This window comes from Apis cerana, linkage group LG6 (assembly GCF_029169275.1).
Source record: "Apis cerana isolate GH-2021 linkage group LG6, AcerK_1.0, whole genome shotgun sequence".
NCBI classification, from domain to species: Eukaryota; Metazoa; Arthropoda; class Insecta; order Hymenoptera; family Apidae; genus Apis; species Apis cerana.
In genome coordinates this window covers 13,237,812-13,251,027 of record NC_083857.1, presented here as the reverse complement: position 1 = coordinate 13,251,027, position 13,216 = coordinate 13,237,812, and the positions used below count along the sequence as shown (strand labels likewise).

The 13,216-nt window shown below is 22.0% G+C and overlaps 2 protein-coding genes and 1 long non-coding RNA gene across 7 annotated transcripts; 2 read left to right on the top strand and 1 right to left on the bottom strand.

The window, feature by feature from the left end:
• Nucleotides 1–1,263: 1,263 nt before the first annotated feature.
• On the top strand, nt 1,264–3,547 carry LOC114577017 (uncharacterized). Of its 3 annotated transcripts, none has more exons than XR_009830258.1 (3): nt 1,264–1,488; nt 1,558–2,108; nt 2,194–3,547. It is a non-coding gene; the product is annotated as an uncharacterized LOC114577017 (long non-coding RNA). The 3 variants fall into 3 exon arrangements; XR_009830257.1 differs by having other exon boundaries at nt 1,264–1,746; nt 1,893–2,108; XR_003696703.2 differs by having other exon boundaries at nt 1,264–2,108.
• A 2,245-nt stretch (nt 3,548–5,792) lies between these two features.
• On the top strand, nt 5,793–11,561 carry LOC108001336 (katanin p60 ATPase-containing subunit A-like 2). 3 transcript variants are annotated; one of them, XM_017062286.3, is made up of 8 exons: nt 5,793–7,319; nt 7,590–7,660; nt 8,846–9,019; nt 9,218–9,497; nt 9,643–9,811; nt 9,881–9,993; nt 10,264–10,463; nt 10,699–11,561. In XM_017062286.3, exons 1-8 carry the CDS (start codon nt 7,260–7,262, stop codon nt 11,072–11,074), a joined length of 1,443 nt encoding a protein of 480 aa, XP_016917775.1. In that variant the 5' UTR covers nt 5,793–7,259; the 3' UTR covers nt 11,075–11,561. The 3 variants fall into 3 exon arrangements, with proteins under 3 accessions (XP_016917775.1, XP_061932508.1, XP_028524117.1); XM_062076524.1 differs by lacking the exons at nt 5,793–7,319; nt 7,590–7,660 and adding an exon at nt 8,190–8,544; XM_028668316.2 differs by lacking the exons at nt 5,793–7,319; nt 7,590–7,660 and adding an exon at nt 8,460–8,593.
• On the bottom strand, nt 11,378–12,834 carry LOC108001329 (survival motor neuron protein). Its single transcript, XM_017062274.3, has 6 exons — nt 12,692–12,834; nt 12,427–12,600; nt 12,152–12,266; nt 11,739–12,036; nt 11,565–11,635; nt 11,378–11,505 (listed from the first exon to the last, which is right to left on the bottom strand). The coding sequence occupies exons 1-6, from the start codon at nt 12,731–12,733 to the stop codon at nt 11,447–11,449; spliced, it is 759 nt and encodes a 252-aa protein (XP_016917763.1). The 5' UTR covers nt 12,734–12,834; the 3' UTR covers nt 11,378–11,446.
• Nucleotides 12,835–13,216: the final 382 nt, after the last annotated feature.

Below are 13,216 nucleotides of genomic sequence, written 5' to 3'. Positions count from 1 at the left end.
ACCTCGAAAACCGAGTAATAAGTAGTTGCGTCGTAGTTTCACGCGACGACAAACGCTATGTGTGGCAACGCACGCTTTTCCAACATTTTAAAAGCTTTTTTCCCCTCTTATTTTTTTCTTAACGAGTAGAACCATTTCCGCGAGAGCAAAAGCATGGAAATTGCACACAGTTCTGTATCGCATTAACATTAATGGCCCGTTTCAGAAAATTAATCTTTCATTTTTACTTTCATTTTTTCTTTATTTGTACATTTGTTTATTTATTCGTGTACATATTCTGTTAAGAACGAACAAAAATTGTAAAAAAGTGTTTTACAATCGATAATGGTGAAATTAACCTCTTTTCAAACTCGTTTTTCATTTCTCGAGAGAATTTTTTTCAATGCAGGTCAGTGAATTTTCATCCGATTTAACTGACTTCATCCATGTTTTACCAAAAAATATTTTTATCAAAAATTTTCGAATAGTTTGCTGGTAAAATTTGTTTAAAAAATATATAAAAATAAAGTAAAAGTAAAATAAAATTAATATTCATGTTTTATATTTCTTCTTATGCTTTATAAACTTCTTATTAAAAGTTCATACTTATATATAACAATTTTTTTCATATATAATACGATACGAAATTATATTATTTAAAAAATTGAAAAATATAAAATTATATGCTTGCTATTATGTAGTAAAATATTATTTTGTGCAACAATAGCATTCTGACCAATTCTGTTATAAAAAAAAAGGTTAAATTATAAATTAGATTAAAGATAAAACGATACTTGTATACATATTTTCATGAACAATTTAAACATTCACATACTTTTATATATTAATAGAAATTTATAAGAAAAAAAGATTTAATACAAAATTTATCTTGATAATTTTTTTTTTATTTTATGAGAAATATTTTGCAATATTCAATATGGTAATTTATAAATAAGTAACTTTTGAATATTAATATAGTAATTTAGCTATAATTAAACTAATTTGTAATTGAAAATTAACAATACATTAAAATCAAATATAAATAACAATATATTCTCAACGATAAATTTTGAAAAGTTTTTTCGGTTTAAAGAAACTTCAATAAAAACGTCGACGATAAATTTTGATTCTTTCTTAATTAAATTCATGCCTTTAATCAGAATCATATTGTTTAAACGCGTTCATAGTTTTTTTTTTTATCATGTACTTTTGTTATTGATTAGTTAACATCTATGTATATTATCATTACGTCAACGAAGCAGAATATTTATCGTATAAACAAGACTAAAAAAAAAAGAACACTTATATTTTTGCATTTTTATAAATAATATAAATAAAATCACTAGTTCTTTATAATTATATCTGTATATCATCAAACTTCATTACGTTACAGTTAACGTTCTTGATAGATATTTAATTTCCAAATTTTTTTGGAACTATTATGTATTGGAACTCGATTTATCCAACTCTGATAAAGGTCGATCAGCAACCTCGATTTATTTCAATATGGTATAAAATAGATTGTATCAAGAACTTTCAAAAGTCGATGCAATATTAATAGCGATCAATTATTTATAGATGTAGGTTTTCTGTACGATTAAAGCGTACCATCTGGTGAATTATCGAGTTTCTGGAATGCGTAGGATGACAAACGGGATTGCTATAAACGATTCATTACAATGTATATTAGGGATGAACCTATGATAATCTCGAGGATGGTCTTTGAATTAGAGATTCGTGCTTCGTGGAGAAATAAAATTATAATAAGTATAAAAAAAGAATATTCTGTAACCTGTCTTTTCAATTTTTATGAATTTATATTTACATCAATGTATATTTATAATAGATATATACAAAATAATTATATTAAAAGCTCAGATAAAGATAATCATCAATTATATTAATTATTACAGCAAAAAAGTTAATTTCTTCGTATAAGATCCACAAATTAACTTTATACAACAAATTATTGGGATTTTAATTTTGTGGAATCAATTGATATCGAAGAAGTTCTATAAGTATTTAAGTATGTATTTTGTATGTGATTCTTAAACATAGCAAGTTATCAATCAACATTCTTAAGAAAGCCTTCAAAACTTAAGAATTTAAATTGGACAACATTGATTCAGGTAAATGACAAATTTTTCTATTCTTCTTATTAACATTAATAAACTACCCTTATTAAAACTGCCCTTTTTTTTCATAAACACACAGGACATTTGTACTTTGGAAAATTGAACTTCAAATCTTCAAAATTATTTTAAAATACAAATTAAATAAAATTTGTAAGGGTCAGAATTTTTGAAATCTACAAATATCTGGCTGTGATAGTCAATATCCATATAATTTATTATTTATTAATTTTACATTAATGTAAAAAGAAGAGGAGAAAAAAGAAGAAAAAGGAAAAATGGATTGAAAATCAATTAACTCAAATTTCAATTTATTGGTCACAGGATCTGTTACAGGAGATGTTACAAAACGAATAAATCGATAAAGCATGCTTTAAAATTGTCTGAAATGAAAGAACAATGCTCGAAATTGATACGAATCGTCGATCCATAGTTTGATTTAAAAAATGGGACGAAACAAACTTTACCAACTTTGAATTTATAACGCTGATTGCGATTCATATAGTATATGCTCGATTGTTGAATAGTACAATGGGTGTACAAGACAAACCAGTTATATACATGATTGCTATCATCTAATCTATTATTTACACATTACACGTTCACAAGGCAAACGCGTTTACCGATTTGGACGATGTTTTCCGATTTCCAACATAATGTTGCTTACAATTTAACATAGTATGATCAATTCGAAGATTATTTTGAAAATAGTGATATTTCTTAATCAATTGAATACAAATTGTCAAGAAATAATGCAACACGATTGTTATAGAAATTAAAATTTAACTTTTTAATAATATGATTTTTCTATATTTTATTTCATAAGATATTTTATACAAGAATTTTTCACATCAAAAATAATCCAGTTTCAAACCATCCATTTCTTCACTATTAAAAATAATGTGATAAACAAAATATATACTATTTTTCTTAATTTATAATACAATTATACATGTATATCTTAAAAATAATGAAAATAAAAGAATAAAGAATAAACAATAAAAAATAAGATAATAAAGAAAAGAATAAACAATAAAGATAAAAAAAACATTTTATTAATATTCAATATGATTATTATTAAAAAATATATTGGAAATTTCATATCTATGCAACATTTGTACTTACGGAATCTTGAAAATAAATTCTTAACCCAAATAGTCGACCTCGAATACTTGAGAAATTTTGAGAAGCTGACGTCAATACCAATACTATCGTTATAGCTATCATTTTGTGCTAAGCTACATTAATTTTATTTAACGAAATTAATTTACATTACATGAAACATGATCACTACATAAAATAAGCGAAAAAGAAGAATTATTATCTTTCGTTTCATCACATATATACTTAAGGATATATAATAAGTATATAAGATACTCTTAAATATAATATAATATAATGTACAAATACGAATACACAGTTGCATATATAACGAAGCGGTTGAATTTAATTATTTCTCGACTTTTCAGGTATCAAAATTTTCTTTTATTGAACATTGAATATATAAAATACATAAATCATTCTGGATATTAATTAATTTTGCACATGTTAATTAATTAAACAAACATTTATTCTATTTATATCGTTTCAAATATATAATCGTTTGACATTAAGTAATTTTTATCGAATGAAAATATTTCTTGCTTTCTTTTCTTTTACGAATTTAAATATAAGAAATTTAATTTATTTTCCTTTTATTCGTATATTAAATTTATTAAAATTTTTATTAAATTATTTTTCAATTCTTACAATGAATTCATTCAATTATTAAAAGTTATGATCTTTTTATTTTAATTTAAAACATTTTTACTATATATTATAAATTGTGATTTTATTTAATTGCACTCATATTAGAAATTATGTATATATTTTAGTTCAAATTTTATTTTATATTTTATTTCATTATAAACGCTGCTATCACTAATAATTACAATGAAATCTTGTAAGCATTTATGTATATTAGAATCTCTGCCATATATTAAAGCTCTATCACTGAATCACGATCTGCCATCTAGTGATTAAAATTGATCATTTAGAAGTACTAATCTGAAATGATGGATAAATGATGAATTGAAAATGTCATTAGAATCATAATTTCGTTTTAATTTGATTGATCTTAAATTTGTAAATAAATATATATAATAAAATTTTTTATAATGTATTATAAAATATGATAATTAAAATAATTGAATATTTTAATTTTAATTTTTTTATCATTTTTAAAATTAATATAATAATTAAATCTCAATGATAAAAAAGTAAAATTATCATTGTTATAATTTTAGAAATATTTATTTTTACATGTAACAATCTTTTCGAAACATAGTAACCTTAATTTCCATTATTAATTTAATTATATTATTACATTGATTCGAATGTAAAATAAGAAAAAAAAATGTAGAATATAAAATAAAAAATTGTAATCTTTTGTAGTCTAAAGAATGAAAATAGTTTTAAAAAATAATTTCGAAAAAAAATTTTCTTAAAGATTTTTATACGCGTTTCGATTTACGATTTGTACGGTTTGATTTCCATAACTTTGATAAACGAATCAAAAATTAATTTAAATATTTCGCTATAAGTACATATATATGTAACACATAATATTGCGAGCGGGTTTACAGGCAAATTTAAATAATCCTTATATAAATCCTTATATAAATTCTTATATAAGATGGAGAAAAAAGAAATAATAAAAACATCATTTTAGCCATTGAATTTATTAAATTATTATTATATAGAAAATTTATATTCATTTACATAGCAAGATAAACAAGAAAGTCTTAATTATTGTAAATACGAATAGTTAAATTTATAAAGAAAACATATATCTTCCAAATCATTATTTTTATATTTATTATATTATATTTATTAAAATATTATATTAAAAAAAATTTATTCAAATTTTTATTCAATTTTTTAAGAAATTTTAAATTTCTTTAAAAAATATTTGGATGCTTATAAAATAGTTTATAAAATCAAATCATCTTCATATTTACAAGTACATCATTTTTCAAATTTAATTATATTAAAACATTTTATTTTTTTAATTAAATTACTTCAAATTATTCGTATCATTTAAATTTTTTAATTTTCCTTGAAAAAATATTTTGAATGTCACAAAATTTTTAATCCATCTAAAAAAAAAGAAAAGAAAAAAGAAAAATAGTAAACAACGAAAATAAGAAAAATAATTTCACTAAAAAAACAATTTTAATTTACCTCGAAAGTGCATCACGTCGATGTCTCGATCATTCCTCGTGTATTGCAGTCCATGTGTCCGAATAATGTATATTCCCTTCAAATAATAAAGATCAGAGCAAACAATTCTCTTCTTTTACGACGAAATCGAATATGAGAAGAATGATAAGAAGAACAATAATCATACGATAAAGTGGCGATGTGTAGGCCGGTTGTCGGAAGAAGATTCACGAATAAGAAGCAAAAAATCACAGACCGACGCGACCATACGCCGTTGACGGGCAAACAGCGACTAACCGAAATGAACTCTGTCGCAGTGTGAGCACAGATGCGTTCGCGGGTCGATCGAACATGTTCTGCGCCTCTCCTCGGCAGCGGCGTTAAAGCCAACTCCGACGGCCGCAACGCACTGGTGCACCCGCAACATCAGTTATCGTTTTTGACTCATCCATGATATGCAGTGCAGTCAAAAATTCCAAAGAATTCTTGCGAATTCTAAAGAAAAGTACTGTTTTAACAATTAAAATATTCGAAAATGTGAATAAAAATCGTGTACAGCGTTCGCAATAGTTTGAAAATCTTATCATGTTATCCGGGGAATTCAAAAAATTATTCCGAAAATTGAAATAAAAAATTTCATCTTAAAATTTAAGTATTTTGCAAAAATGCCATTTCAAAAATTCCTATTGATTATTTATTTTTGAATAATAATAATAGAAATAATAGAAGAATTTCCGAATCGTATAATTATTTGATAATGTCTTCATCTTTTCATCATATATATATATATTAATCAAATATTTCTATATTTATAAGTTAAGTATTTTTTCTCTTAAAAATATTATTTTCAAATGTTTAAGAAAATCATTGTAAGTCTCCTACAATCTGATAATAACAACTAGCCTAAGGAAATCTAAAAGGTTTGTAAAGTTGAACGATAAAGAATATCCGGAAGCTAGTTACTTAAACAAAGAGTCTCAACGATTCAAACAACAAAGAAAGGAAAAAAATTTCGAGGAACGAGAAAAAAAGAATGCGCTAATATTGACGCAATTTGAAAAGAAAGAATACTAATAACTAAAGCAAAAGAAATTATTAATTTTTAATCTAAGTACGACTTTTTATTAAAGTTATTATATATATATATATATATTTATTTTTATTACACTAAAATAAATTAGAATTTCAATTTTGTTTCTTTTATTTATTTCTTTAATTTATTTTTTAGCAACTAAATATTTTTGCCACATAATATCTTTAAACACCATATCTGAGAATCCATATGCATTCTCAGAATTATTAATTTATCTTCATTACTTTAATTAAATACTTATTATTATTTCAAAGATATCTCTTGAAATAAACTCTTGAAAAAGAAATTTGAAGGATAGGATTTTTATCCCTTAAGGCAGGGATCAAATGAACATCAAAAAAACGAACGTTTTTTTTAACATTTATTATATTATATTCTAAACATAGAAATAATTATAGGAGAAAATAAATTTAACGTCTGTTTTTTGATGCTTTTTGACGTACGACTACGGCTTAAAATTTCTACAATGGCATTATATTTACATCTATTCTACAGTATATGTAAAGTTATCATGTAAGCTTTACTATGTATAGAATGTATAAAATATATATGTGAACTAATACAGAATTAACATCACCATAGCAACGAATCTATGTTTTGAAACAAGTCTTCGATTCTTTATGAATGAATTGTCATAATAATTATCATTTCGAGATTATTTTTGAAGTTGACGAAATAATATTTTTCCGGGTTGTTTTTACGGATCTGTCATTTTGGATCTGAGAGTTATTATTATTTACTCTATTGTCTATCAGACAAATAAGATAAGATATTTAGATTTATGTTTATTTTTCGTAAAAAGTTAACAGGATTTTTTCTTCTTATTGAAAAATATTATATTCATCATAATCATCATGAGTGTTTTGTCTATGGAAGGAAGCATGAATAAGATGCGTCACGGTTTGCGAAAAGAGGTAAGAAAATGTTACAGTCTACAAAACTGTAAACAAAACTTTCTCATAAAAAAATACAGTTTTTTTTAATTTTATTTGTTTGTTGTTTTTTTTTTTTCATAGTTGCAATTTTTGTATAATTGAAAAATACATATTAATAATAACAATTGAAATAAACAAACAAAAAATTATTAAAAAATAGTACTTCGTTTTTCCATTATTTTGAAAAATTAAGAGAAGATATTTATATAATTTTTTATAAAGATTATTAATTGATTAATTTTTAATTAGGAGGAGAGTCGTATTTCACAACGTCGTCAAAATATACTATATCTTATATATGATTATTTGAGCGAAAATAAGTAAGTATTATAAATATAAATTTTTTCTTATTTTAAATTTATTCATTTAAAATTTTTTCTTGTATATGTATATATATATGTATGTTTCGATATATTAAATAATTTAAACTATTTAATTTTAACTCATTAATAATTATAAAAGAGAAATATTTACAAACTTAAAATAATTTAATTACATCCTTTTTTATAAATATTCAATAATTAATATTTTTATAAACATTTATAAACATTTTTATAGACAACGAATATATACTATTTTTTCAAATGAATGTATTTTAATAATTTATAAATATCAAATTTTAGGCCAGATCTATTTCAATATCTATTTCAAAAGACTATGTAGATTGTAATAAAATCTAATATTTATATTTTTATATTAAAAATCAATATTTTAATTTTGAAAGAAAAATTATGAATTTTGAATAGACATTTCGTTTTTTCGTTTGTAATAACATAATAGTATAATACCAAAAATAATGGAGAAGAAAATATAGTATAAAAATTAGAAGAGATAGTATAAAGATTTGAAAATCAACGCCATCTTTAGATATCGTACATGAAATACATTTAAAAAGAGAAAGAATTGAAGGTTAGCGTCATCTTTTGAATATTTTTAAAAGAGATCTTTAAAATTTAAAAAATGATGGTAATCCTCAATTACTCTATCTTATCTAAGTTCTAAAAAAATTTCTTTGACATTCAAAAAATAATGCTGATAATCAATTCTTATCTCTATTCTTCTACTATCTTTTCTTTTGAATTATATTTCATTTGTGAATTCTAGAGATGAAGCTACAATTTTTATTCTATATTTATTCTTTTCTCACTATTTATTCTTTTTGTCTACACATATTTTGCAAAATTTATATTCTTAAAAAACGGCTGTAATATTTAATTAAAAATAAAAAATATTTAAATCTTATGATTTTAACAGTAAATTAATAATAAATTTTTTTATTAAATTTTCAATGAAATCATTATCATTTGTATCAATATTAACATTTTAAATATCAATATTTACAATTGTATATTAATTATATAAATAATAATCTATAAATAAATATATATTGTATAAATAAATTTAGCTTTAATAATATTTAAATTTATTTTTATGTATATTGTAATATTATTAGATACGATAATCAGCATCATTTTAAACAATATTTAAAGAATTTTTTTGTACAGTTATACAGATACTTGCGAAACACTAATCTCCGAAGCTGAACTTGTTTCCGAAATTCAGGTTTGCGATAATATAGATTTAGAAAGGATTATAATGGAATTTGAAAATTATTATTATATGAAATTCAATAAATATCCCATGTTTTGTAAAAAAAATGCAACAAATATAGATAAAAAGTAAGTTTTATTTACTTAAATTGTTCAGTTAAAAAATTTAAATTTTTTCTTTCGTAATATTTTATTATTTTATGAGTTTATTTTTAAAAAGTAAAAATTATTAAAATTATTTATTATTTGTTATATAATTATGAGTAATCGAATTGTACCATAATAATAAAACTAATACAGATTTCAATTATGATAAATGATTTGCAGAAAAAGTAAGACAAAAGTCATAATGCCTGCTGCCAAACAATCGCAAAATGAACTAGTGAAAGAAAATAATATACAACAAGAAATAAATAATGAAATAAATAATATTAATCTTGCAATGACAGTAAAACCGATTTTCTCCAATCAGAACACAGTTAAATTTTCATCAGAAGAATTTGACATTCCAAAAGAAAAATTTATACAATCGAAAATATGGAAATGTATCGAAAAACTATATTCAGTAAATTCAGAATTGCGAAAAATAGCTGTCGACATATCACATGTAATAAAATATCAATTTAATTGATAATTATTCTATAACAATATATATATATATATATATATATATATATATATTATAACAGGAAATAACAACATAATTCAAATATTATAATTTCTTTCCAAGTAATATATCTTTTGTAATATAGGAGATTGTATTGGAGAATTTAAATGTACATTGGGATGATGTAGTAGGTTTAGATGACTGTAAAACAGCTATTAAAGAAGCTATTGTATATCCTCTTAAATATCCTGTCTTCTTTGCCGGTCCATTTTCTCCTTGGAAAGGTATTCTATTATATGGACCACCTGGCACAGGTAAGACATATATCATTATTTCTTTTATACACAAATAAATAAAAATATTCATAAAAATTGATGAAATAGGCAAAACAATGTTAGTGAAAGCTGTAGCAACAGAATGCAAATGCACTTTTTTTAATATAACAGCTAGTTCCTTAGTTAGCAAATGGAGAGGTGATTCCGAAAAATATATACGTGTAAGTTACCCTGTATAAAAGAAAGATCTTATATATATAAGGTAATCGTGTAACTTTATTATCTGAAATATCTCACTTATTTATGGAAACATTAAAAAATATTTTAGATAAAAGTTAAGTTCCAGAAAAGCATAATATGATAAAATTAAAGTTAAAATTATATGGGATATCCGATATAATATAATATATTTTAATAGAATACTACTGTGTAAAACAGTAGTTTAAAAAACAATTACATATTATTTAATGAAATAAATTTATTCTAAATAGGTTTTATTCGATCTTGCTTATAGCCATTCGCCCACAATTATTTTCATAGATGAAATCGATTGGATAGCTACAAATGTACAAAATAATTCATTATCTGAACCTGCAAAAAGATTTAGATCAGAACTTCTTACTAAGTTGGATGGATTAGTATCTACTGATAATTCAAACGTACTACTTCTAGCTGCAACTAATTCTCCGTGGTAATGATATGCAATCAATAAAAATACGTAAAAATACGTAGTAATAATATTAATAAAAAAAATATGTAAGAAATATATAAAAAATCTTGAGAAAAAGATTCCTAAATTATATATTACATTATTATATAATACTTTATATAACATTTTTTTTTAAAAAAACATAAAAACATAAAAATTTAAATATTTTATATTTAAAATATTTAAATTTTTTTGTAATAATGGATTTATTTGATAGGAATATTGATTCAGCTTTACTTAGACGTCTTGAGAAACGAATATATGTGTCATTACCCAATGAAGCTACTCGACTTGGTATATTCAAATTATATCTCAGTGATAATTTGTTAAAGAATAAAAATGTTGTAGACTTTTTAATGAGTTATACTAAACAATATTCTGGTGCAGACATAAAATTGCTTTGTAAACAAGCATGGATGTTAGAAGTAACTCCAATGTGGAAAAATCTTGAAAAAAAAGAAATATTCATTACAGATTTGAAATATGAATTAAGGAATATTGAAATATTAAAAAAATTACTTAAAGAAACAGTACCTACAGTAACAAACACGGATATATATGATAACTGGGATACAAATATAAATAACAAATAATCAAATTCAATAAAAAGCAATTAATTAAAATATTATTATACCTAAATTTAATTTTATATTAAAAGTTATATTAAAAAAATATATTAAATGTCATTGATCTATTATTATACATAATAATATAATATATATATAATAATATATATTCTTGAATTTTATAATCTTTAAATTATTTTTTAAAAAAACAAAATATAATAAAATAAAATTTATATTTCTATTTTAAATAATAACTAATATATATTATATTTTTCTACAACTAGTAATAAGATTTCAATAAATTATAAAATGAAAGAATGAAATAAATAGTAATTTTTTATATCAATATTATTATTCTTATTATATAAAAATTGTATTTCATGTTAAAAGGATGTATAATCAACAATTTTTTCTTTTTGTTTGATTCTTCTCTGCTTGTTTTAAACCATGATAATAGCCTGTAAAATAAACATTACTTTATTAAGTTTCATATAAAATAAATTTATAAATAATTTACCTGTGTGAAAACCACTAATATACCATGACATTAACATGCTTGAAAGTGCCTCTGCATCATTATCTGGTAATCTAACAAATTTTATTTAAATTTAATTTTTTTAAAATAAATATTACAATTACATGGATAAATATAAAATACTTGAGTAAAACATTTCATAAAATTTTTATTTACTTAGCCATTAATTGTGGAGGTAAAGGAGGTGCAGGTGGCATTGTATCTGCCATTAAATTAAAAGATGTTCCAGGCATAAATTGATGTTTGTAAGTTTTTATTTCTTCAGATTCACAATCCATTTTTTCTCCACTATATTTTCTTGAATTCATATTTGTAGAAAAATTTGATTCACTAATTTCTTCATTTTCTTCATCAAATTTATGTTCCATAGCATTTTTTTGTTGAGCTATCTGACTTTGTAAACCTTCTGATTCTAGAAGAGAATGTAACTCTACTTTCTCCGTATTGCCATAACCTAAACATATTAAAAAAAAATTTTGTTATTTGCCAAGTTATAAAATTTATAAAATATATGTATGTGATTTTAATATATTTTTTAAGTGATATTACAATCAGATTAAAAATATTACCTACAAATTTTACAATACAAGTTCCATTATTTTCATAAATTTTTGTTATTATTGCTTCATAAATTTCACCATCTTCTGAGTATACTGCACGACAAGGTGCTCCTACAATCCATTTCTATTCATAAAAAATTTAAATATATATATTAATATCATAAGTAAACAAAATAAAATAAATATTTTTTTCCTAATATAGTAAATGATTTTTTAATTTTTTTTCTACTTATAGAATTAAATTAAAATTAATCAAACTTATAAAATTATATTAAAATCATGACCTTATATGGTTTGCTTGTAAGCTTAGATTGCTTTTGTAACTTTTGTTTGCATTCAGAATTTTTAATGCCTATTCCCATACGCTTGCCTACTTCTTCTTTTGCTAAATTTATTGCTTTATCATATGCTTTTATTAATGCACTATCATCCCACACGTCTTCACTATGCTCTGTGCTCTTTTAAAAAATAATAAATTATGTATTTAATACTTATATTTAACTTATTAATAATTATAACCTAAATTTGATATTAAAAATGTAGACATACATTTCCATTTCCCCGTATGAAAAGAACATTATCATCTGCCATTTTATGAAAATAATTTCATTGAAATATTAAATTTCTTTCCGAAAAATTAATTTGTTACATTTCTTTAAACGCAACAAATTGTAAACAATGATAATACTATCACTAATGCCAACCGTAATATGAAAACTTTTTATAATCAGTAACAACAGATATCTATTCAAGAAACTATTTTTTTTTTTAGAAATGATTAATACCAATTAATTAAATATTCTTATTTATTTATCACTAATTGTATTTTATTTTATTTATAATATGATATATGAATAATATTTTAAAAATATTATTAAAGATTTAAGATATTAAAATATGATAGTTTATTTATATAATAAACTAAAATTATTCTTTTTACTTAAAATTATAAATATTAATTTTATTTTTATTAAAAAATTCATTTCTGAAATTGAAAATTACACATATAATATTACCTATATGATATTTATTGTCATTTTAAATTATTATATATATTATATAATAATTATATAT